Consider the following 27,601-nt stretch of genomic DNA (forward strand, 5'->3'; position numbering starts at 1 on the left):
TCTGATCTGTAAACTGAGATTGTAAGATACTCTTGTGCACTTCTTTTCACTGCGCTCGCTGCAGGCCTCTGAGTGCAGATCATCTTGCAACCCTGCAGCCTCAACCATTAGTTTGTGTAAAGCGCTGAATATCGCACGGGCCCTCGAGGGAGAGCCAGAGAGGCAACCCGGCAGTGCTGTGTGGCCCCGCGCTAACAAGTGTCACAGTGATCCGGGCCCGTCCTCCCCCTGTGTGAACGCCATGTGAGAGGCGGCTCCATCCATGCCCCTGCCACCTCCGCACAAGGCCCTCCATTGACTTCTAACCTGTTGAGGGACCACGGAAGACAAAGAGCTGCGGGGCGGGGCCCGTCCCTCCGACAAGCCTGTGAACAAACGTTAACACGGCTGCAACTGTCCACCCCCTGAATCACTGAATTTATTGACCAACCACAGAGCCCATTCAGGCCTGGAAGGACTGATAAAGGAAGGGGGACAGGGACTGCGTGAAGGCCAGGGGACGGAGCCCATGCTTAGGGGACAGAAGGGTGGAGAAGGTCTTTGTGACCGTCTGGTGGGTCACAGACCTTTTACCAGACGTGGGTGCCTTTGTGTCATCTGTAAAATGAGGCCAACCGTAAGTGAGCATCAGGTTGGCCTTGTGTCTCGACTATAAATCACAACGATGGTCCAACAACCGTCAGAGAGAATGCAGCAAATTGTCATCTATGTGCGGACTCAATGAAGGATAAGTCACACAAGTGTGTGTGTGTGTTTGTGTGTTTGCTAAAAGATACAGTGATACAGCATCTTAAATGTTGGTGCGCTAAAGTGTGCAACAGTGGCTGGGCCTCGACAATCTATTCTAAGTGGGTGTGATCCCTCTGCAGGAGTGACTAAAGAAACAGTAAACAAAGCCTGTGTGCATAAGCCCAAATCTTGAAAGTACACAACTCAGACAAAAAAACGTATGGCCAAAAGAGAAAGGAGATGAAGTCCAACATGTTTGAAATAGCACACGTCTGAGCACAAGCTTGAGAAAATCTTTTTGAGCGAGTAGCTGGCTGTGAGGAAGAAAGGCTGTGTGTTTTAGCTTCTTTATGTCTCTGCACCACTCTCCATCTGTTGCTCTAGAAGCACAAAAGGAATACAGCAGAGTACACAAAAACCCATATTGCTTTGTGGAGAGGCAACACTATCCACCAAACTACATGGCAAACACGGCAAAGCAAGACATCCTCTGTCCACATCAGTGTTTGCTGAAAAGATGATCCGAGGAGACACACATGAATTCATGACGCCTCCTCATCCTCATCATGAATATTCCCAAAAAGGCTCTTCCCTGATCTGTGGGAGATCTTTTCTCTTTGGTACAAGCGAGGACCCCCTTCCCTCATTCACAGTCCCCCCTAAATCCACCCATTCACTGCCTATAGGCCCTGATCTCCACATGAAATGATACCCCTCTTTCTCCTCCACTCTCGCGCCCTTTAAGCGCCCATATGCCAGGCAGCGAGGAGGCTGGGAAAGCCCATAATTGATCAGTAAGTCTTGGCTGAAAAAGTGTGACCAAGGTCAGCCCCCCACGAAGCACGCAAGAGTGGCTTAATATACAGATTTATTGGGAGATGTAATGGGAGTTCTGCAGAGCAAACAGGAATTTTCGTTGACGGACACTGAAACATTTGATTGAAATAAGAAAATAAGTACAAATATTAAAAAGATTGACATATTCCCTTGAAAAATAAATTACAATTTTTATATTTCTAAAGAGGATATTTAGGAGAACAATTCTCATATGTTTCATTTATTCATTTTAATTGTTACTAAAAATACACATACAACAGCTGTCAACAGTTACAGACAAATATTATATGAAAATTAAAAGATGAATCAACTATTATAAATTCATCACAGCAGCAAGTGTCTCATTGATTGGTTTTGATTAATTGACTTGCTTTGAGTCATTACATATTATCAGTCTTGCACAGTACCTTAGTGATTTTAAACGGTGTCATTCTTTTTCATTTAATTAAAAAAAGAAAGTCATATTATGAGAAGACTTTACTAAGCATCAAAGGACACAGAAATGGTTTATTCTCGTTTTAAGCAATGCACTTTTTTGCTCTGTTCCACACAAGCACACACATGGTCCGCCAATACAATTTAAAAAATAGGGACACAGAAATTCCTGTTTCTCTCTTCCACAGGAAGAATTTCAATTGAAGCTACCCTAAGACAGAAATGCAGCAGTGGAATGTTTGTTGTCTTATAAATAAAAAAGGCACAAGTGTCCCATGTGTCTTTGAATCCATACATCCTAACACTGTTTTACAACTTTAGGATTATAGCAGCAGCTAATGTTAGTGGAAGACAGTGCGTGTTTATTCACAGAGGATTAGGCTGTTGATTGACCTGGCTGAGCTAAACAGCAGCTGATCCGTCGCACTAACACAAAAACGCACTTAACTACAATGTAGTTAAGACATCAACTCATCTTAAAGGAATGACTTGTCACTTGTGAAATGTGCTGGGTTTCTTCTTGCTGAGTTATCTGAGAAGATTGATCCCATTCTGATGTGTGTTTAATGAAAACTGCATTGGTTGTATTTTAGACTAATTATGATCTAGACTAGTAATGAATAAACCTAGCTTGTTAATATGTTGACTTCAAACATGTATAAACTTCTGGCTTCCAGCAACCAGTGTTTGTGATAGGCTAACCAATTGCTGTCACTGCCTTTACATTTACTGTAGATTTGGGGGAGGCAATGGAAACATATATATTTTATATAAAACATCTTATTTGGATAATTTCATGATTCCCCCGCCCCCCAGAAAAAGGGCAGCAGTAAAAACTGCAGGGTTTATTTCAACCAAACCAGTTGGTGATTGTTGGAAAGTTGAAAAGACCTAACCATCACAGGTTTGGTGAGTTTCATTTTGTTTCAGTCATGTTTGATTTAATTGTGTTTTATGATGGGATTGAGGCAGCGCACAGCGCTGCACACATACATGCACATACACACTTCACAAACATATCAGCAATCACCTGCTGTTTGGCTCACAGTGGTTAGTTGATATTTTAACATCTAGTTTAACCCTAGAATAGTTAGAGTTGTCTTAGACCTTGTCGTCTAACATATTAGCAATCGAGCGATTAAGCGTACCACATTTCACAAAATGGTGAGCTGCTCCTTTAACAGACGTCTCTGGCTCATGTTTCAGCAGTTTGACAAGAGTTTGTCTGTTGAGGAGGTTGAATCAAAACGGAGGAGAACCTTCTGTATGAGCAGCTCACAGTGTCTGTTATATTAGGACGCTTCACACAACATCAACATCACCATCATCATCATCATCATCATCATCTTCTCTGAGCTCAACTCAAGCTGTGATTGTATCTTCAGTCTGTGCAGTAGTCTGCTTGTTGGTGTCAGAGGGGGGCAGAGAGGCGGGATTGTGGATCGCTGGCGTAGGTGACAGTGGAGGGTCGGGGGGGCCAGTCTGTGTTGTCCTGCAGCTCCAGGGCCAGGTGCATGTAGAGCACCCGGGGGGGCTTGTTGGTCCGACAGAACAACCAGGAGAGGAAGGACGAGGCCCAGTGCTGGTTGGCCTCCTGGGAGTGTTTGAACATTAGAAACGTTAAGAAGCCAGCTATAATATCTGTGACTAAAGAACATTGTGTATTCAGAACATACTCACATGGCAAGATGATGCACAGAACAGGGAATACTAGGGTACTAGCTACATGTCTCTACATTGCTTGATGCATTTATATGAAGAGCTGTTTTTATATTCATAAATGTTGTGTGACGTTGCAGTGACTAGTTTCTCCATTAGTGAGGATGTGTTGTTGTAAAATAAGTCAAACAGTCATGAAAAGACCATTCATTGATTCATGAGATTAGCCATAATTGGTGAATGAATTGCAACACAAACAACCCAATAAAAAGTAGTACAACAAAAATAATATTCTATACTAAATTCTATTAGTTTCTATGGATTATTTAAACATCAGCCACAGCATGTCACCAGAGGAAAAATATAAAGCAAGAGAATTAGAGGGTTAGGACTTGCGTAACTGTTGAAATAAATGAAAGCAGACAAAATAAAAAAGTGAAAAGCTTCCCAACCTTAGGTGTGTCAGAAGAGGGGGGCTCTGTGGGCAGATTTAGCCCCTGATTGCTTCTGAAAACTAGCCTCCGCATGACGATGTCAACGATCAAAATCTACAGAAGATTTGAGTGGGAACTTGAGAAACGAGCTGGTCATGAAGATCGGGCTACAGCCACAGAGAAATAACTCCAAAGAGACTCACAGAAACACGATTCATTCATTTCATTCATTAGTCGGTGATGCACTACTTAGCGCAGATTCAGCAAGAAAATCAATGCATGCAAATCAGTTTCCTAATTAAAAAACGGAGATCAGTCACAGAGGGCTCTGATGTCTGTAAAGCCTACCTCCAGAATGAAAGACACAGCCGCATTCACGATGACAATGATGACGAGTGTAATGCGCCAGTCGTGGGGAACACACACGATCTGAGGGGGGAGAGCGGCAGGAAGAGGGCAGTGAATGCAACACCACACACATTCAAAGACTTCATGTCACTTCCAGGCACAGTTACACAGTTTCTCTGACGCTTACCAGTGTTGGAGAATGGTTGTTTTAGAGATGCCAGTGCAACAACAACAACAACATACAATTAAAGTAAAAAAACAAGTTTACCTCCAGGAAGTTGTCGATGGCACGAACAGGATACAACATGATGAAGAGGAGAAAAGTATACAGGGCGATGCAGGACAGCATGAACGGCCCTTATGAAATAAAGAAACAGAAATTCAGTTGAAACGCCAGATGAAATAGTTCTCTTTTAACTTGCAAGTATATCACTTCACATATATACATACATGAGAAGTGTCAGGAAGGATTGTAATTGTATACATTTGTTTGTCAAACTTAATAGAATTGATCAAAAAACTATATTCAGAAAATAAAAGGATGTATTCAGGAGAATGAATTTGAACAAGTGAATTTGGAATGACAGTTTGAAATTAATTAAACTTTTTATTTTGATTATTAACAAAAAAACCTTTACGATTCCATTTTTTAATTGCTAATGTACCTCGTAGATTTGTTCTTGATTTGTGCTGACAATAATGTCTGTACATACACATCGCTCTGACAGTCATTTCACAAGTCTTACAGTTCCTGTAGCTGGGCTGTCTGAAGGGCTTCCCCTTGGAGAAGATGATGGCCACAGCCAGGTACTGGAAGGAGGAGACGTAGAAGAGGGTGGTGTTCTCGTAGTTCTTGATGTTTTTGTGGTCGTGAGGGCTCGTTACATTCAGGCCGTGAGAGAGGCCGGAGCGGGAGGCATTGCAGGCGCTGCAGGAAGAGAGAAGCACAAAGTTAGAACCAACATGTGACAGCTCTGCACTCATAGGAACAAATCAGCCAAAAGATGCTTCAAAATGTCACCGTTTCAGGCGTGTGTGCAATCCGTTCTGCTGTTTACATTCATTTGATCTACTTACCACTTTTTAGAAAGGTCATTTTTCCTTTAATAGTATTTTAAAGGGACATTTAATAATATAAAAAATTGCCTAAGAGGCTTTTTTTACCTGCAGCCCTGGAAAGATGTCACCCATCAAAACATGTTATTTCATTGAGTAATAAATAAAGTGTATGTGGCTTGTTTTCTAGTAGTTGCTGGGATGGAGTTTCAATCTAGTGCAGCTTTAACAGAGAATGCAGATTAAATACTGTTTAGAAATACAATTGGCATAAATAAAAAAAACGCATTTGCAATACAATTTGACTTAACTGCCTGAACAACAAAAAAACATACATACATATATATATATATATGTATGTATGTTTTTTTGTTGTTCAGGCAGTTAAGTCAAATTGTATTGCAAATGCGTTATTTATATGTATATACATATATATACATATATATACGTATATATATATATATATATATACATATACACATATATATATATATATATACATATACACATATATATATATATACATATACATATATATACATATGTATATACATATATATACGTATATACATATATATACATATATATACGTATATATATATATACATATATATATACATATACACATATATATATATACATATACACATATATATATATATATACATATACACATATATATATATACACATATATATATATACACATATATATATATATATATACACATATATATATACACATATATATATATATATATACACATATATATATATATATATATATATACATATATATATATATATATATATATATACACACATATATATATATATATATATACACATATATATATATACACACATATATATATATATATATATACACATATATATATATATATACATATATATATATACGTATATGTATATGTATATATATATATATATGTGTATATGTATATATATATATGTGTATATATATATATGATGTGTTTTTGTATTGGGACAATTTTTTAAATGGATGTAGATAACCACCCATACAGAAGTCCACTCTGTGCACAAAGCATCAGACTGCATTACATTGTGTTACACTTTATTTTGATGTTTTGAATGTATTTGTTTATTGGAGACATAGTAGTATCAACAATATGTGTAACTTACCAACCAGTAAGACGGCACAATTAGCAAAAAATAACTGATTGCAGTTATTTTTGTATGGATATTGCATTCTTAAACATTTCTCACATTATCATTGAAAAATGTATTTAAACGTAATTAAAAGACGACGGTGTGATTTTTTAAAGATCATCTGTAATAAACAAGCATTTTTCATTAAGTCTGTAGAATACCGTTTGTTCACCAGGACTTCTCTGCAGTACCACAATACTTTATTCAGAATGTTTTTCTTACATATCAAGCCTTAACTGGATGTTGCACAAGGCCATATTGCAATTTGAATGAAATGTCGATTCATTGTGCAGCCCTACCAACCATTAGTTTACTGATTCATCCTTTGGCAGTATCTCATTTCAGACACGTTACTCACTCTGACTGAGGCGTCCACGTCTCATACCAGCTCTGCTGTCGCACTAAGAGGAAGGCCAGCACCTGGAACAGCAGGCAGGTGATGATCTGGGTCAGCACCGAGAACAGCAGGGGGCCGGAGATCAGACTGGAGGGGGGGCGTCGCCACACCAGCTCCTTCCACGCTGGGTTCAGACTCACTGGAGACAGGGGAGTGTCAATTATTAGTTTGGATTGCTTTGTCTAACCACACAAACGTAAGGATTTATGAAAGTGTTAATGTGCTGGTCTTCATGCTGCTCACTTGTGAAGGCGATGATGAGGATGATGGCGATGTCAATGAAGAGGAACTGGAAGTCTCCCAAGTTGCTGAGAATCTACGATACCAGAAGGATGAAGATGAATTAAGTTACACAGCAGAAGAAAAGTTGATCTACAGAATCTAAACTGTTCTAACAGATTTATACGAGGTTTCTTTCTTTTTTCACACATGCGGCCTCCCCTAGATAGGACATGCATTTCACTGGTACCAATTTATGTTTTTAAATTCATTGGCTTTAACTATCCTTATTGTTAAGAACAGTATTTTGTCGCTTACAGTACTTCTAATTATAACTTAACGCTAAGGTCAGATCCTTTTTATCGTCCTCTTGTTGAAAAGACCTTTATGTCTTGGCTCCTTGTGATCTGATTCTCCTGTGATGTATCATGTCATTATTTCACCTTTCAAAAATGTTACATTTTCTTATCTTAAAACAAATTGTCTATGTTATCGGTAATGCTATTTACTATGCTATCTATTTTTCTTTAGATTGTATCTAGTCCGTTGGAATATTTTTTGTTTTCCGTTTGATGAGTCATTTTTTTCTGACACCCTTAAAAAGCATATGACAGATTTCATGGGGTTTATCATGAGATACTAACATTTCTGACTCACTGACTTCTGCTTTAATGTAGGTCAATGTGTGGTCAAGTGTATTTTGTGATCACACTCTCCCTCATCCTGCCCATGAACCCTCTGTATATCATGTGAGAGTCATATTTGTAGAAGAAGTGAAATACTTTGAAGAAAAGGGGCATTGTTAATGTATGAGAGACAGTGTGTGTTTACCGAGTAGAGCAGTGTGACACTGAGGTACTGGATGATGCTGTAGAGAGCCATGAACTTGAACACACAGAATGATGTAATGAGGGCAGCTCGACCCTCCCTGAGGAAGCAGAGAAGGAGACAGTCAGAAAGCTTGATAGAAATCCTTTCAAGGGTTATTCACAGTGAGTATCCTTAACAGGGGTTACAGACAGATGTGTTTAACTATTTGTAACATATATATTGGTACTATCATGATGTGTCAAATTCTGTAGTATAGATGATACTCCATCAGCGGTGAGTTGGCACCTGATTAGGTTGGGGACGCAGGAGATGTTGGCGGTGGAGGAGGTGAAGGGTGAAGCAACAGAAGCCTCCAGCTCAGACAGAGAGATCCCACAGTGAGCTCTCTTCAAAGCCTGACACAAACATATTAACAAAAAGAAGAAAAACGTTGTCTTTTCTTTCAAAAGACCAACTTCACCCACGGAACAACCATTTGTATATCTATTACCGGACCGGACTAGCTTCAGTTCCTGAAGAAAACTTTGTTTTTCGAGCATACCTCCACTGTGAACAAAGAATCCAAAAACGGAGAAAACTTTTGATGAAGTAAAGTAACTCTCTTGGTTTTTTGATTCTTTGTTCACCGTGGAATCTTTCTAAAATTTAAATTACGTAAATTATATTCAAATGGTAACTTTGGGGATGAATTATTCCTTTAATTGTTGTACTGTTGACTTTTTTCAAATAGTCATATTTTTTTTATATAACAAATAAAGATAATTCGTACTCACTCCACAGTCATTCGCACCATCACCACACATCCCAACAGTGTAGCTGGAAGGAAAACAGTGAGTGAGGGTATTACAACGTGCCTTTGGTGATGAATCAATATTATCACATCATCTCCAACCAATTTAAACCGAGGCCATAAAGAAAGGGGGACTCACTCGATGCTCTGCAGGACCTCCACCAGCTGAGTCTTCTGGTCTGGAGCCATGCGGGCAAACACTGTGGCTCTCAGAGCAAGCTGCAGCGCCCCCGTGTGGAGACAAAAAGAATTACCGCAACATGATGCAGGTGTAGTCAAACATAAAAAAATAATACTTTTTATCTGTGAAATAAAGCCTTACAGCTGATTAAACAATCACTCTTCATTTGAAATGAAATGTCTTTAGGGGTGGATCAAATAAATAAAAAAAGTGTCATCAATCGCATCCATTTCCTTTTTAAATCAAATGTAAAATAATGGTAATTTAATTTAATAAAGAACTGTTCATTCATAATTGAAATGTATTCATACTAAAAGTTTCAACGCATGGGATTCAAATGCAATGTATCTTTGAGTATTAAAATACTTATCAAATGTAATATGTATTTAATTTGTTTGTAATTATTACTTTATATCAGCATAAACTCATCATTTCAGTTAATATTACTCTTTTTGTGGACATTTCATTCCAGTTTTATATTGACAGTTAAATTGTATGTAATTGCCATTAACTGATTTTGTTAATCAGTATTAGTTTAATATTTATTTTATAATATCCACGTCTGGAGATGGTCCTGTACCTTCTGCAGGAGCTGAGGGAAGTGCTCGGTGATGACAGCGAAGGCTCTGCCGGTCACAGCAAAGTGATAGCTCTGTTCCTGCCGTGCATACACCCCGTCCTCCAGGTTTATCTCCACAGACTGAAGGAGAGAAAGAGTCAGTATCACTGTAACACCAGAAAACTATTAAACTGTAATCATCATGCATGTCTTTGGGAGATTTACTCAGACACCTTTTAGGGTGTTTTCTGGCACATACATGCAGAGGTTGGGCTATCATAAGTGTGTAAATGCAGGTAACAGCCTCTGTCAAAATGCTTTCAGTGGCACTGGTTTCATTCAACTCTGCAGTGCTTATCACTTCAGCTTAGCTTTTTCAAAATGATATTTGAAAACATAACTGCAAAGATATGCCAGAACATGCAGGTCTCAAACTTGTATTTTGCTTAATAAGTGGTAATGCAAGCAATAACATCGGCGTCATAGGAGAGCATACGTCCAACTAGTGTTTCATTCCCTCCGTTTTATTTAGTGGCAATCACCAGTAGTATAGAAGTGTATTGAAGTTGCTTTGATTTAAGTCAGGTAAACAGACATTTAACATGTAATGTGTCATTTCTAGTTTTAGGCCAAGGCTGTTGTGATTTTTTATTCCGTGCACGAACTAAAGAGCAAGTGCACTTGCGTCTTTCTGTGCGCCAATGGGCAAATTGACTTTTAAAGGAGGTGTGGTCCGGCTCATTTTGATCTTGAGGCAGCAGAAAGGGATAGTGCCATCTACTGACAAAACAGTCATTTCCCAGCACAACATTCAGATTATCATATGGAGGTTCACAAACACTCCGCTTGCTACACACAGGGACATACACCAGACTGCAACAATTGGTTGTGAAAATGTGTTTTTTACTTATGTTAAGGAAAACCCAATATTCAGGGCAGTAGTTGCAAATTAGAAATGTATAGAAAAAACACATCACGAGACGCAGACGCGTTCAGCAACGGTGGCCGACAGGTGCAAACATGTTACAACGGCCTGAAACACTTCCGTTAGGAGAAACCAATGCAGTTCGAAAAACGATGCAAATAAAAAAACACAAATGTGCCAAAACACATGCAACTCCACCAACTTGACAAACATGCGCAACATTTAGAAAACATTCACCAACTTGAGGAAACGTTGTGTTTGCATTGTTTTTTAAAGTGCAGCGCGTTTCTCCTAATGGAGGTGTTTTGGGTCGGTGTAGTGTAGCGTGTTTGCACCTGTCGGTCACCGTACTCAGCAGCCAGTCAGTAGCAACTCACTAGATGCACCTGCGCCATGCACTTTAGACCATGCCCTATAGGTCGTTTAAAAAGGGCCCTTAAAGTGTGTAGTGTGATAGATTATTTTTATATTCATTACTCAGTGCCTCACCTGATTGTCCTTGGTCTGTACGGGGTTTTCTGTGTAATGCCATGTGATACTAGCAGGGTGGAAATCCTTCGGAGGAGCAGCTTCTGCAATGATGACCCTCTCATGAGCACGGATCATGCCACAGTCCCGAGCCACTGATATAGCCGTCAGCATGTTGTCACCTACCAGAGTGGGTAAAAGAGAGAATTTACTGATGTTGTTGAAATTCATGATTATTGTCTTTACATATTAGGTGGCAATGCAAGGTGAATAAGTGAAGTCTCTGAATTGATTTACCCGTGACCATCAAAGTGCGGATGTTAGCTTGGCGTAATTCCCGTAAAACACCGGCAGTCTCCTCTTTTATTTTGTTCTGCATGATGATCAAACCGAGGAACTCCATGTTGGTTTCTAACAGGTCCCTAAAAGCCACACATCACACATTTGATCATCATCATATCCATATCATATTTCAAGTCACTTTAAAGAGTCAAAGTGTGAAATAAAAAGTATACCCAACCAATTCAACTTGTACTTTAGTTAATTATTTCCTACATGCATCAGAATAATGTAACATCCACAAACAGAAAGGAATGTGTCAACTTATCATGTGGGCCTGTACATCTAGATAATCACATTCCATGAGCTAGTCCATGATTGCAGTTACGCCTTTACGTCAGCTGGCACCATATCTTGTGGCTGTTTCTTAGTACTATAAGTTATTAGTATCATATAACAACAAAGACTATAACACTCCTGTTACTACATACTATATATGTGCTATACACATTTACCGTAAATAGCGGTGCAATATATACTTCCACCTTTCTGCTATATCGCTACACTGTTACTGGTACTGGATGTGTATTTTGTAAATTGTGAAATTTCTAGTTTTATCTTTTAATATTTGCATGCATGCTTCTTGAGTGATATTAAGCTATCTTATGCTCTTTACAAATATAAATGTCCCCTCTCTGTGGGACAAATATAGGTATTCTGATGCTGATGCTACAGTCGGTGGAAATGTTTTATTATTTTTCAAAAGCTTCTTCTTCTTAGGTTATCTCTCAGCCGGTTGCCATGAGTACAACGCTGTGGCTTTTGGCAACAGCTTCAGAGATAACGGCAATCAAAACTTGACATTTGCTCTTGTTTTTTCCATATCTTGAACATGTTGTAAACTTCTGCAGCAGCCTTTAATATTTGGACATGTTATTTGTTATGGTGTTTTAGTTATCAGAGGAGCTCAGACACAAACATCACAAGCTGTACAAGCTGCAGTATTTTAGAGAAGATTTGTAACAGTTACAGTGTTTTGGGCACGGTCAGTAGCTACATACACAGTGTTATCAGCGGGGGGAGGAGTACCTGCTGAGGCTCTGCACTTTGTGCCAGGAGAGTTTGGACTCCAGCTGTCGATGAGCCAGGGCAATGACCCTGAAGCCCTGCTTGGTGTACGTCTCCAGAGTCTCTGTGAAGCTCTGTGGAACTGCAGAGACGGGCAGAGGCATGTTAGTCTGGGCCTTTGGATGAGTTTAGTATTTGTTTTCAGGAAAACCTTTGTATAAAAAGAATACTACACTCATGATAAAGGACACTGAAAGATCTGGATGTATTTATCGCTGAATATTATTTAGTTTTTTGTCATGTATGTAATAAAAGCCAATAATGAATCAATGAATGCAACATTTCAAAACCAAAACAGTGTGCAACTGGTACGTTGTTATCAGGCAGAAAATGAGGTGCTTGGTTGGAAATGAAGGGAGGAGATATTATCCACCCAAGCCTTTAACATACAGAAGAGTCAGACCTGTGTGCTGTTTGCAGAGGCTGGCCACAACCTCCGGTGCTCCTTTCAGGTAAGCATCCATGTGTTTCTCCCCCAGCCGCCGTACCACCACACTCATCCTCTGAAGGGTGGAGGAGAACGGGAACTGACGCACGATACCGATCTCACAGGACTAAGGAGCAGAAAACATGTTGCATACATGTTAGTAGTGGAAATAAAGCAACAACTTCCAATCTGTTTTTATTTCATGTGATAAACCAAGTGGATAACAAGAAGTTCTTCCTCATTTGGATGCTATCTATGAAGCAGCCAAGAGATGGTTAGCGTGGCTTAGGATAACGTTTGTAAACAAATGGAAACATTTATCCGATCTCTTAACAATAACCCATTTGTCCCCCAGCACCTGGAGTCCAACAATGAGTTTGCCATGCAAAGACAGCAAGTCATTGCTCATGGCAAGCTGTTTCCCCATTTTCCATCTTTACGCTAAGCAAAGCTAAGCTAAGCTAACTGACTGGTTGGAGTAGCTTTATATCAAGCGTACAAACATGAGAGTTGTATCAATCTTCTCATTTAACTCTAAGCAAGAAAGTGAATAAGGGTATTGTTGAACAATTATGTAACATTGTATATCAAATGTATGTATTACGTTTTAGACTACTATTAGACTACTGATTTTCAGATGAATTCAGACAGCTCCTGCGGCTTTTAGTTTTTACACTTCAGATTTGATTCAAATGAAACAAACATGATGTGCGGGCTGACCTGTGAGCTTAAGAGGGGCTGGTATACAGACTCAGATACCTTTGGACAGAGCCAGGCTGTTTCCCCCCGATTCCAGTCTTTATGCTAAGCTAGCCAGCAGCAGGCAGTAGCGTTATATTTAGCGTACAAACATGAGAGTGGTATTAATCTTTTAACTCTGGGCAAGAGAATGTATGTGGGGAATTAACAAATATCTACTCATCAAATGTTGAACAATTTATATTATGTATTACTGGCAACTGATTCAGCTCCTAGGGGAAAAAAAGCAAGGATTTAATGACAATATAATTCTGAGACCAGGCTCTAACTGATGATAAAACAGTGATATGGAGTGTCACTGTACCATGTTCTGAGTGAGAGGATTGTTTTGATTGGCTTCAGGGATGGATTGCTTTGGAGGTCGCACGACTGTGGGCATTATGGGATTGTGGAGTGTAGTCTCTTCCTCTGTGGGCTCCTCTAGGATCTAAACAAAATCATATATTAATAACATTTAGATTCCATTACACTTTGTCCAGCATGACGCAAAAAAATCATCCACAGTCGCAGTTTCTTATTCAGAGGCAGAGACATTTTCTGCTGTTCATAATGGAGTTTCCATGGTACCAGACTTTTACCATTTTTAGCCAAGAAGACCTTGCTCTGCCAAAGTGACAAAGCGTGGTGTTGCATAATTCATGAACAGATCCGAGCTAGTTGTGGTGCCAGCGACTGAGCACGTTGGGTGTAAACATGGAGAATCTTGGATTACCCAGCCTGTGGCGCTGAACATCTTCAGGTCTAAGGGGTCTCCGGAGAGCTCGCCCTCTATCTTGGTCAGTGAGTGGCAGGTAGCCATGCAGGCCACAAACGCAGAGTTAACCAGACTGTCTTCAGCTGCATCAGCCTCTGGGGGAGAAAAGCTGTGATGGAGAGGGGGGGGGGGGGGGGGGGGGGAAAGATAAATACTGTATTACGTAACTGATTCTGAATGAATGAACAGGCAATATACTATTCTTTCTTTCCTGAAATCAAAACATCCAGTGAGATGTTAAAGACAACTCTAGAGAAAATCTCCATCCGTTTATATATTTATATTAACCGAAAGTGTGGACCTTTACTACTTTGGCCTGCAAATAATGTGTCAGAACACGTTATTAGCTAATCATATCGGTCCTGACTTTTCTATCTGTTTTGTGGTTACTCTCAGGAAACAGATAAAGATGGGGATCTCATACCTGCCGTCTTCAACCCTCTGCACACCCCACAGGTCCAAGCCATCTTCAGTCAGAGTACCAGTCTGAAGGAAAACAAGTACACACAGTTAACAGCACTATCCACCCCTCAGAGCAGAAAATCTATTCTTAACCGAGGTACAGAAATATATTTAGTCCTATATTTAATTCATTAAAGTAAAACCATTCAGTGAACTTTTGTTACCTTTTCTCTAATCAAGGACTGACCTGTTGATACAACACGCACACACTCTTTCTGAGAATTGTGGAAATAAAACTAGAGCTGTTATACGTCATTTTCTGCTAAAAGGGGTCTCTCAATCAAAACAATAAAAAAAGTTTAATACTTGAAGGAATTGTGTAGGACCATGGGAGTTGTTATCTTTCCACCATTGGTACCGTTGCAGTCCACTTCTCCCAGATGATATTTCCCTATTTATCATCCTTTAAGAGATTTTGACTGGAAGCCGAAATGTTCACAAAGGTCTCCTCACTTCAAAAAATGTATCATTTTCAGGTTCATATCAGTATGTAGTGTCTCTACTGTGTCATGTCTCCATGCTTTAATGTTCAGAAAGCTCTTTATCGTTCTCATACTGTCTGTGCTGCAGCACCTCTTTTCACCCTCTGTCTCTGATTGGTTAGCTGGCCGACTCTGTTGTGGTTGGGCAACAGCTTAGAGATGTCCCGCCCATTAGCCTATATCACGTACAATGTGTTGGAACGCTAGCCAATAGAAGCGTGAGTGTTACATAGTGATGCCATTATGTTACTGAAGTAAACAAAGGAGTCCAATTGAGGCTTCAGGCAGGGGGGGAGAGAAGTGTGTGGGAGTGCTTTATTCAGTGGGAGAGAAAACTCCCTTCAAAGAGAGTTTCACCTTAAAGAATCCATGTTTCTCTGATGCTGCTTGCCTGGCCCTTCGAAGCCTTTAGTCAGCTTGTTTCTCTGTTAACTTAAGATCAAGATGTTTGAGGACTAAAATCCTTTATCCAGTTATAATAACAATTTAAAAAAAGAACAAGACCTAAAAAGTGTATCGTTAAATTGCGTCTCAACATTGAATAGCAAAAGTCAACCTCTAGAAAACAACCACAACGTTTACGAGGCGATACATCAACTTTACAGTAGACCAAATTAAACAAACTGTGAATTGCTTAAAGTTACAGATTTTTCAAGTTCTGTAAATTGAATAACATCTGGTCAAATGTAAGTCATTGAAATGAATATGTTGTATTTGTTTGTTTGCCCAACAGAAACCAAAAGAAACCTTGTTCAGTGTTTTAGAAGAGCATCAAAACCAATAAGCAGCTCTTATGATGAATTGTTTGCCAAAATTGCTTCCAGTTGATTATCACTCCAATCACACAGTCGATGAGGACGCTTTCCAATCTACACTAAAGCAGTAACATATAAGAACAGTATGATGCTTGGTGTTGTGGACAAATGGCTTCATTGTACATCTACAGCACTGCCTGAAGACATCATGATTCACTTTGGTTTGTGGTTTTGACGCTCATTCTGAGTGAAGGACTTTTTAGTCACAGTTGAACATTGTTCCTAGAAATTACACCGATAAATTAAGACCGTGCAAAAACCTCTGGGTTTGAAAGTCAAGCCAATGGTTTTAATCTGCATTCTCTCTAATAACAAGCAGGGTGCAACTTTAATTGTTGTCAGATTTGATAGAAGTCTATGTGAAAGGAACACTAGTAATCGCTTGATTTATGACCTGAGTAAACTTTTTCCAAATAAGTCTCAATTGCTCAATTACAATAGGTGTCCTTTTATGCTTTTTGGGGTTTTGCCTTTCCTGTAGTGTGTTATATCAGTTTTGGTGCATGTAAATGGTCTGCAAAGGTTACAATTCCATATGTTCACAGTTTTCTCTCCTGCCTGGAACGACTCCATTGGACTCCTTTGTTTACATCTGGAACATAGTGACATCACTTGCGCTTCTATTGGATAGCATTCCAACAAATTGTACGTGATAGGCTAAGGGGCGGGACATCTTTAAGCAGTTGACCAATCGCAACAGAGCCGGCCAGCTAACCAATCAGAGCAGACTGGGCTCTGGTTTCAGACAGAGGGTGAAAAGAGGTGCTGCAGCACAGGAGTATAAAAAGAAAGACCTTTTGGAACATTAAAGCATGGAGACGTGTCCCAGTAGAGACACTACATACTGATATGAACCTGAAAATTAGCATAATAGGGACCTTTTAACTTCTCCGTGTTACTTCTATTCCCAAAAACCAATATGACGACTGGCAAAACCGCCAAAACTCAAGGCTTAAAAACCAATGGGTGATATCACAGTGACTCCATCCTCTTCTTACATACGTCTAGAACGTCTTCAACCCTGAAGTTGAAGTAGATAAACTATAAGATTTGTTTTTGTTCATTGTGTTTTATTGATTTAACAGTGTCAGAGAGAGAGGAATAGAGAGGGTTTTCATGCAGCAAATAGCTGAGACGGAAACAAACCCAAGCCGCTGCATTACATTTCTAACAAGAAAACGAAATTGCATCACCAGAAATGACAACTGCTGTCTAAATACCTTGTCGAAGCAAACCAGGTTGAGCTGCCCACACATGTTGATCCTCTGAGGACTGATGCAGAAGATGCCAACGCGCTTCAGACGACGCTGTGCGTACACGATACCGGCCGTCATGGCTGCCGGTAAGGCCGGGGGAACGGTGATGGTGATGATGTCCAGAGATTCAATGATGATGGTTTTAGCAGGAACCTGGATACGACAGAACAGGAAGAATATCTACAGGCTGATAGAATCCTTAAATCTCCTAAGGAAACACCATACATTTCAATCTGAGGTTACCTTGTTCATGATACTGAGGACAATGGTGTAGATGAAGCCGATCCCCGCCACCCCCACCAGACACAACAGGAAAAGGTATGCATCGCGGTACAGCTTGAAGTCTGTGGGTTTTGGGTGGAGGATGGAGCGGACAAGTTGGCCTTTCTCTGTACTGAAGCCTGTGGGAACACACAATGAATGACACGTGTAATCACTTGCATGTTTAAAGTTATTTTCATCATGATATTTGGAAGTCTTTCTTCCCTGCTGTCTCACCGGTTCTGACCACAACAGCCTCCACCAGTTCTCCAGCGTAGAAGCGTGTCTGGATAACGTGTGTGCCGCAGAACAGCGTGTGTCTCTTGTGCTCCTCCGTGCTGTAGGTCCATGCCGCATCCTCGCCGGAACTCGGCAGACTCGTCTTGGTGACAGGCACGCTCTCCCCTGAAGATGGAAGGAGAGTTAGCCTCCAATAAAAAACAAAGCTTAAAAAGAACAACAGCTGCCGTGTAGCGTGCGAGGACTATATTAAAATACAATTATTGTTCAATCAAAATACAATATTTTGTCAAGAAAGTTGCCATGCAAAAATGCTGAATTTCTCAGTTTTTAGTTTAATTCTGTGTGTCAGAACTGATGCTCCACTTTTAAATCCCCCTTCATTCACATTTAATTTCTGTTAGCACATATCTTTTTCCCACATGTCTTATCTTTCTAATGTTATTTTCCTTCTATTTCTTACGTAGTTTTCGGGTATTTCTTTCCATTTGTACTTGTATTGTTGTGGGGTAAGTAGATAAGTACTTGAGCCATGAATCCACTTGGTTAGAATGTTTATTATATTTGACCATTTACCAATTTATATTTTAACCATACCAACGTTTAGAAGTGAACTGTAATTGATATCATGATTTCACTGAGAAAAATAAAATAAGAGAAATAGTGTTAATCACTTTTGTCATGATGTATTCTGTTATCAAGAAAAAAATGAAGAAAATGAAGACCAGTTCTTTATTTTGTCTGAAAAAATAAACTAAAGAATTAGACAGTTCAGATGAACATTAAAAAACAGCAGTTAGACACATTTAACTCAAAGTCCATTTACTAGCTTTTCCCGGGACGTTCGACTAGAAAACTTCCTGAAAACTGAGAAAATCCCTTTCTCAGAAGACCCTGAGGTGTAGGGAAAAGCTCCAGGAAAGACTAAGAAGTAGACATTGGGTTAATATTTGTTTTTGTTCTAGAATATAAGGATATACGACCTGTCAGCATGCTCTCATTTACAATGCAGGTCCCATGGATGAGCACAGCATCGCAGGGCATGACCATCCCATTGGCTGGGATAATGATGACATCACCGGGCACAAGATCTGTTGACATGGCCTGTTCAATTTCTAGGAACAAGATTCAAATAGAAAAAAAAGTCTCATTAATTTACAATATAAAATAATGCACATTACTATATCATATTAAACCAAAAACACCACCAACACAATAACACATCCGTCATTGCTGAATAATGATTGACAGTCTTGTTTTCACGAATAGCCAAAATAAAGTAGAACATGCCTTTATTCCCTCTGCACACTGAAACACGGACCACGCTGTGTGTCGCCACCATGTCATGCAGCATCACATATTGCTGGAAAATAAGAGACAGCGTATCAAAAAAGTTCAAAGCATACTTCTGGAAGTACACAAGCAGACAAAATGAGTTCATACGGCTCTGGAAAGATTATTAGTGTTTTTTTCCGAAGAGGCTCAGTTTGTCTGTCAGCAGATACACACTTTATGGTTCAAATGCGTTAACATAGCGAGGCATTTGTGTTGCATTCATGTGGTATTGGAACAATCGGAACTAGTAATGCCTCCTTGCTGTTGTATGCCTTTATCAATCAGTGTATAAAAGGCAAAAGTCATTGTTTTGAGAACACAGTTCATTCTTAATTCCAAGTGTATGTTTGTGCCAAATCTTAGGAAAATACCTCCAGGCGTTCATGAGATATTGTGTTTACAAGAATTGAACGTAGTATACTATAGGTTAAGCGGAGGCATTGAAAAATTCCAATGAACACCCAACAACTCGGAAGACAAATATCAACATGTTCACTCTGAGCAGTACAACACAATGTCTGTTAAGGGTCAATGTTGTCCGCACATTATGACTTAAAGCTGATAAAACACACCAAAGTAGGAGCTTCCTAACCCAGAAATGGGACCATCTGATTAGCATGTGAATGCACCATTAGCCTCCGCCTTCTGCTTTTCAAGTTATGGAATAAGAATATTAAGGGGATTCCCCCCAAAGTTTTTCATGACTTACCTTTTGAATGGTGTACAGAGAGGTAGCTATTGAAATCACAGACATGAAAACTATGGCTGTAGCATAATAGTAGTAGTCCTCAGCACTCCACAGTATAACACTGAAGAGCTGGAAGATGTAGAAAGGATTTAAGACCTGGCGAAGGAACAGAAAGAAACTCGTCAAAAATGTGCATTAATGATGTTAGTATGATAAAAGCAGTGCCAGACTTGATATAAGACAAAGAACTCACCTCCTTTATGAGGAGCTTGAACAGAGACGGCACTCTTACAGCAATCTCATTCTCCCCGAAAAACAACCTCCTGTTAAAAAAAAAAAATCAATAGAGTACGATGACATGAAGAAGTGCATATTCTGATGATTCTACCAGTTCATTGGAATACATTTGACTTTTAAATATTGGTTATTGTGATGAGAGAATAATCTGCAGGAAAGATGCGTGTGTGTGTGTACCTGTAGTCCTGCAGTGTTTTAGAAAGTCCAGAGCTGTGGTCAGAGTGGATGCTCGCGCAGCTCACCTTCACATCCTCCAAGCCTCTAGAAAAGGCACACACATTCATTTCATGTGAATAATACATACAGTACCAAGTATTAAATAACACACTTTTTTTTACAGAAGCCCTGAAAGGCCAGCAAGGAAAAGAGATTGAAGTCTGTTCTAAATAATTGTGTTTTGTTTTGTTCTGTGTTTGTTACTTGATAACAGGTGAAACTATAATGTTTTAACAAGGATAATCCTTCTATGTTCATGTTTTCCATCTGTGAAATACGTCAAAAGAATCTGTCAGGATCATTTTTGATATTACTTTCTTTTTCATATGTGAATGCGAGTGATATTTTGTTGTGTAGTTTTGATAATCATTTCGGCCACAAGATTACTATAGTACTCCATGTTCTAAGTAGGACTTAAGAACTTATTAAGAATGAACATTCCACTGCAACATTCAATAAACACCATCAAAGTATGTATCACATGAAGAGAAAAAGTTTGAAATGATCCTTATCTAAGAGACCAAATGTCTCACTAAAACTTGTTTTTCATTAAATAATTGGTTTTAGTTCACTTTTTTCACCAATTTCCAAGAATATTATCCTGACAATTTTTCTTACCTGTTTCATCAATGAAAGAAAATCACCTGTTATTCTCTTAAACAAAAAAAAGTATATATAGATGCAAATGATATAATGTATCAGCAGAAAAAGATCTTCCTTGATTGCTTTCCAGGGCTTCCATACATTTAGTTTGTTCAGCAAGAAGATAAAACATTTCCAAATAAAAGCGCCTGGTGTTTCAGAGGGACTCTTACATATAGAACTCAAAGTTCTGTATCATATCGTTCCAGTAGTATTTGGTGCTGTGGTGGGTGAAGTAGAGGATCTACAGTAAGAAAGGGAGAGACATATTTAGATATTGTCTGTGGGACAACCATACATAGGAGCAACAAATAATGTCAAACTGCAGCAACAGTTTCAAAATGAGGCACCTGAACAGGCTGTCTATATTTCCCATGATGCTCGTCGTGCACAGCGCTGATACCGTAGTCTCCGGCTCCGTTCGGCAGCTGAGCTGTGGACATCAGATCCAAGCTGTCGAAGGGTTCCTTCCCTGGAGCCAACATCACGTGTACTTTGGCTCGAAACCACTGACTGAACTCATCCTGTTTAGCAATATAAATAATAGCTTTTTGTTTCCTTGGCTGTGAGATCACACTGAATTCATCATCAGTAGGAGGCGTGTGGTGCAGTGGGTTGTGCGTTGGTGTTGGGATCAGGGGGTCACAGGTTCAAACCCCACTGCAGTCAGCATGTCGTTGTGTCCCTGAAGACACTTCACCCCAAATTGCTCCTGTGGGGATTGCCCACAGTATTGAGTATGTAAGTCGCTTTGGATAAAAGCGTCTAACAAGTGACATGTAATGTAATCAGTAGAGTAGTACAGTGTTTGCCAAAAGAATGTAATACATGTCAGGATGATTAGTGAGCAGCAGCACAAGACTGAACTCAGTTCTGTGAAAGAAGAAATAGGTTAGCACAAGCTAGAGTAAATCTCTTTTTTAAACTTACTGTATTAAATTATCTGTTGTGACCTTTTGGTATATTGACAATAAGAGTCTTTTTCTATCTGTTGCCAGCCAAAAATGTTCGTCATCCCATGATCAAATAATGCAACTCTTACAGAAATCTCCAAAGGTCATACATCTTTACTGCCAAATCACAGCATTGATTTTTCTATGGTATTCTTCAAGGTCTTGGTTTCCTAATGTGGTATTTTTGACCATTTGCATCACTTTTTGAGTGGTCAAAAACAGTTCAAACTTGCACCAAACTTGTGTGACAAAAAGCATTGATCCAAAAATGTAAAAACTTGAGATGAGAATGGCAATACTTATGTCATAATATTCTAAGCACTTACTGTACACACTCTACATTTCAAACATTTGAATATGCACCTGACTAAAACAAACTTTTTGAATACAGAATTATAACTGGAAAAGCAGCTCAGGTTGCGGTATCTTCGGCTTACTGCTGTTTATATATAATGACTGATTGCACTTATTGTACGTGTTGCGGTTGCCAAAATGGTCAGCTAAATGAAATATAAAGTCATATAATGTACTCGAGCAGAGAAAAATGTGTAAAACAAGTAAATTGTGTAAAAAAAAGCAATTTCTGCCATTTTCCTACCGTGGTCCTGAGCAGGAGTGTGTGTGCGTCTCTCAGCGAGGTGTGTGTGCAGGTACCCTTAACGCCCCACTCAGGCAGCCAGTAGAGTAGGAGCAGCAGGAGACCCCCGGAGCACACGGTCCCTACACCCACCAGGATCATCTTCCATACACAGGGCCGATAACCCCACACCTCCTGCACGGACACACACTCATGTAAACACACTGAAGGGTAACACTTCTCTAAATGACTTGCTAACCTTCTCATCTTACTAGCCCTTGGAAAGCGGGCTATCCAGTAACACGCAAATACCAGGACCCTGAAACTGAAGCAGCTGAATGGAATACAGTCTACATATAATTTACATTTTTACAACTGTATCCTAAATGTTATTATTTACACGTTTCCTACTCTAGTGTCGTCTGTGGAAAAGGCCTGTTCTCATTCTAGAGTTTAAATAAAAAATAAAAAATGTAAGTAAAGTAATTTCACTGTAACCTAGAACAAACTTTGCTTCATCAGGAATACATATTTATTTGTTCGGGACTATTCAGTAGCCGATTAACGGTGTATTTGGATTCAAGAGTTATGTTTCACTCAAGAAACAGGGCAATTTGTCCAAAAATAATAATAATAATAAGTGGATTACAGTCAACTCTGTAACAGATGTACATTCTGTACATTTTGATAAGCACTCTTGGCAATATGTCTTATCACATACTGCTGATTGCCACCTTGAATTAGAGTGGACATACTTAAAGGTGGGGTAGGTAATTTTGGAGAAACCAGCTCGAGTGCGCTAGAATTTGAAAATACACAACCGGAAAAAATCTGCCCCTTCCTTCAGACTTCCTTCCTCCAACACACACGAACGCGCACATGACCAATGAGGGCACGAGATAAGTTTGTGCACAGATGGAAGGCTGACAGGCAGGTAGGCCATCCAGTTATTTTAGCCGGCCCGGCTCAGATGATTGGTCGTGCTTTTTACAGTACTACGGCTTCCACAGATGACATTTTTTTATGGATTTTTTGTCAAAGCATTTAATATATTCATTGCTATCGGGATGTTAAGAGCATTCCATGGAATATAACAAAGTGTTTCTGAAGTGAATTACATACCCCACCTTTAAGATGCAAAAATGTGTTCATTTAAATCTAGTGGTGTTTTTGGTTTTTAGCTGATTGCATATAATTGAGAACTCTGATGTTTAGAAAATAAGTTTGATGTTTACCAAACATAGGTGAGATTTAAAAGCCCTGATTGGCAGATTTAGCCCAGCTAGCTGTTTTAGCTTCTTCCAAGTGTTAAAGCTAAGCTAACAGGCTGCTGGTCGTGGCTTTACAGTAAACACGCAAAAACAAAAGTGATAACCATCATCTTTTCTTACTTTATCTAGTGTTTTCCCACAAAAACTATTAAAAAAAAAACTGGGTATATGCATTGTGTATTTCTTTAACTTATTGGTTATTGACACCCTCCACCCAAAACTGCTCTTTTATTAAGCAATAAACCTGAAATGTGCAATATAAAGACGGTGCTATGCCCACTTTACGTAAAAAAATTATATTTTCATAAATGTCCCAATCATTTTTATTGTGGTCGCAATATTTTAATATGCTATTTATGTCACTTAGTTTGACTTAAATTGCTGCTACACATTTCTTTAGCCATGGTTGTTTACTCTTTTCTTATGCATGCCTTTTTTCCCTGCGATGCCACTTTTGCTGTAACACTGTAAATGTCCTCGCTGTGGGACTGATAAAGGAATTCAGATTCGAACAGAAATTGATATTTACCATCTCATCCTCCAGTCCCTGGTTTATAATAGTCGGCTCTTTCGTCTTCATTCTGTCTGAAGTTCAACAACTGAGAAGAAAAAACGAAGAGAGATCATTTTCTTTACTGGAACTCCAATGGGTGGTTTACTCGCTGACGCTTTGTTATCACAGAAGTCTCTACTCTGCTCTGGTCAGCAAACATGTTGCAATGCTAATAACGGTCAAGGACTTGAAATGGCCAAGTTGAATAACTTTGCAAACTGAAAATAAACCCCAAAAAACAGAAGTGAATATTCCAGTAATCCTCACAAAAGACTAACAGACGTTTGTTTAGCGTTCAACATAGTAACACCATTGAGTAAACCTTATCTACCTGGTATTAATCCGGAGGAAAAGATATTCCCTATCTTCATACCAGTCACGTCTTGAGACTTTGTGAAAAGCTTCTGGTACATTCATTGTCTTGTTTTTGAAACCTTTTAGATATTGTCCACATACATTTCCTGGAATATTAGCTGAGTCAATAGTTGAAATACGGCGTTACTCTGGCTTGATTGCATTGATTTGATTGAGTGCACTTCTGTAGGACTTAACTGAGCCTTTTAACACACCGACATGTCGACTCACTGACAACTTTATTGACACATTAGTGCGACACTCCTAGATGTGAAGCATTGATCCAGGACAGGATGGGCCGTAAAACATGGAAACCTTTGCACCATGCAAATGTTAACGCTCAATAACTGTCACACCTACAGTAATGTTTGACTCACAGCCAAGCACTATCATGTATGAGGGCGTCTGGTATTTTACATCAATCCTGATATACCGGTATAGATGATAACTGTGATATTTACATGTATAGATTTATGATAAGACATTATTTTATCGAGTGCTTCACTATTCTTTTTAGCATTGTTAAACTGTCTCCTGCCGTGTTTAAGGATCGTTTTGACCAATGTTAGGCTCTACGTGCCTCTTTCACATCTATATATCACTGAACTCCGCTCCCGTACTTATTTTGAGAAACTTGGACACAGGTATTTTTCTGTTCCACAAGCCCGGCTGGAAAAAATGATACTTTATTGGAGATTTCCAGATTTAACTTAAGTTTCTATTGCCTTTTAACTTACTATTATTTCTTTAAAAAACGAAATGGTCACCTTTCTCTACACTATACTGTTTATTTATACACAAAAGTGTGTGATTTGTTTTCATTTAAGACTGCTTGATCATTTAGGGCTTGTATGTCGTTATTTAGCTGTCTTTGTGAAACACATTATAACTTGAATATGGATAATTGCTCTTTAAATAAAGATTACAAATACCAAATGTAATAGTTATTTTGTGCACTTCTGTACAGCTATTGTTAAAAAAGTAAATTGAATTTGACTGATATTTGGGGGGGTTTCTGTAGATTAAGCGATAATATTGATAGTATGCATTAATTGGGCCAAGATAATGCAATTAAATCTTATATCAGAAAAGTCCAGCTCCAAATTCATATTTTAGACACTTCCTCCACAATTAATATGAAACTTTATTAAATTACATTGATATAACTTTTCAAAGAGAAAACCAATCGTCCATGACAAATCTAACAGGCTTCTATGGTCTGATGAGACAAAAGCTTTTTCACCATCCCTCTTGTGGTGGCAGCATCATGCAGTAAAATAAAGTAAATATTGCAGCATATAAATAAATAGAAATCCTGTTGGAAACACTGCTGCAGTCTGCAAGCCAACAGGGACTTTGGATAAGATTTATTTTCCAGCCGGACAAAGACTCCAAACATAAAGCCACAGCTACACCGGGCTGGCTTCAAAACAACTATGTAACAGTCCTAGAGCAGCAAAGGTCCAGATCCCAATCCAGAAACTGTGGCACTGGGGTCCCCATTGCTACCTGACATAACTTTATAAACAAGTTTTTACATGACAAATAACAGATGTGCAAACTTATATACATGGACTCAACTCACGCCTCCCCTAAATAATGTGCATTTTTTCCAACTTAATTTACAATTGGCACACTGACATTATATTTATTAGAACTGCCTAGTTGATTGATCAATTCATCGGATATTTTGGTCTTTAGTCAATTTAGAGTTAGTTTGTTGATTAGTCACAATTCAAATTGTATATTTTTCTCATGCCGAGTTTTTTTCTTTTTTGTTCTACCTTTATTTATCCAGATTGTCCCTTGAGATCATAGATCTCTTTTTCAAGGGAGACCTGCAGCAATTAGGTACATGGTACATGAAACATAAAAAAAGTTACCTTTTTTTTCAAGAAATGATGACATTAACCTGCTTGCAGCTAAAACATTAAGGTTATGGACACAAATGCATGAATAATTGTAATGCTAGAACATTCCAGTAGCCTACAGCTCTATTATTAAAGTAATATAATAATTATTCTGTAATGGGCCATTCTGCATAGTATTATTCTTTGACTTTTAGTAGTTTTAAGTATAATATGAGGCCAAGAGTGTTGTGGCTTTGTATACCATGAATGTACGACTCGTGTACTTGTTACAGTATTTTACACTGTAGCACCTACCACTTCCATCACTTTCCAACAAATCCCACTAAACAAAACAAACTCAAAGTTATTTAACCTGAAGTTAAAGGGTAGAGTTTTTACAGATACTTACGTAAACATGTTTAAAATGCGAAAAGGGAGAAAAAGCTTAAGTTAGAAGTTTCCTGTCAGAGAGAAAAACAAACATTCCCAGTTTCAACAGTATTGCATCACCAAACAGTGAATGAGGAGCCATTTGCAGTCGCTGTTTGACACTTTTGTTACAAAGTTGTTTCTGTTTCGCAAGTTCCTTGTTGAGCTCCTTTACCTTAACATGAGACTGAAAATGAACATAAACACCGTGTGAAAAACCTCGAATTCACGCGAATTAACAACTTACCGACACTTTTCTCTTCTCAATCAATGCACGAGACGTTGCATAGTCAGGTGAGCTAACGGTTGCATCAAAAGTTAGCTCACGTGCCCCGTTCAGCAGCCTAGCAACACTGGAGATCGAACATGTGTCTGCAGACACGCGCCAACACAACACAGCTCCACGCCGCGCGGAGACAGGACCGTCCCAAACCGGTCCATTCAGAAGGAAGTGAGGAAAACAGGATGTGAGGTCACTAAAGGACACCGGGTTTTGGATTAGTTGCTGCAAATTG

General features: G+C 39.0%; 1 protein-coding gene across 4 annotated transcripts; it reads right to left on the reverse strand.

Annotated features, from left to right (window-relative positions):
- Positions 1 to 1,588: 1,588 nt before the first annotated feature.
- Positions 1,589 to 27,587, reverse strand: LOC117488779 (probable cation-transporting ATPase 13A3). Of its 4 annotated transcripts, none has more exons than XM_034137874.1 (33): positions 27,334 to 27,586; positions 24,430 to 24,499; positions 22,651 to 22,824; positions 21,450 to 21,623; positions 21,273 to 21,343; positions 20,419 to 20,502; positions 20,198 to 20,267; positions 19,966 to 20,100; positions 19,212 to 19,284; positions 18,905 to 19,036; positions 17,919 to 18,086; positions 17,664 to 17,821; positions 17,385 to 17,573; positions 14,830 to 14,891; positions 14,364 to 14,514; positions 13,956 to 14,078; positions 13,846 to 13,860; positions 12,869 to 13,019; positions 12,427 to 12,547; positions 11,356 to 11,480; positions 11,080 to 11,240; positions 9,687 to 9,806; positions 9,065 to 9,144; positions 8,909 to 8,951; positions 8,421 to 8,530; positions 8,136 to 8,232; positions 7,329 to 7,401; positions 7,047 to 7,224; positions 5,189 to 5,370; positions 4,711 to 4,799; positions 4,443 to 4,523; positions 4,113 to 4,208; positions 1,589 to 3,595 (listed from the first exon to the last, which is right to left on the reverse strand). In XM_034137874.1, the coding sequence occupies exons 2-33, from the start codon at positions 24,478 to 24,480 to the stop codon at positions 3,413 to 3,415; spliced, it is 3,720 nt and encodes a 1,239-aa protein (XP_033993765.1). In that variant the 5' UTR covers positions 24,481 to 24,499; positions 27,334 to 27,586; the 3' UTR covers positions 1,589 to 3,412. The 4 variants fall into 4 exon arrangements, with proteins under 4 accessions (XP_033993765.1, XP_033993764.1, XP_033993767.1 ...); XM_034137873.1 differs by having other exon boundaries at positions 13,846 to 13,863; XM_034137876.1 differs by lacking the exon at positions 4,113 to 4,208 and having other exon boundaries at positions 13,846 to 13,863; positions 27,334 to 27,587.
- Between the last annotated feature and the right edge of the window lie 14 nt (positions 27,588 to 27,601).

Source organism: Trematomus bernacchii, unplaced genomic scaffold (genome assembly GCF_902827165.1).
Source record: "Trematomus bernacchii unplaced genomic scaffold, fTreBer1.1, whole genome shotgun sequence".
Classification (NCBI taxonomy): domain Eukaryota; kingdom Metazoa; phylum Chordata; class Actinopteri; order Perciformes; family Nototheniidae; genus Trematomus; species Trematomus bernacchii.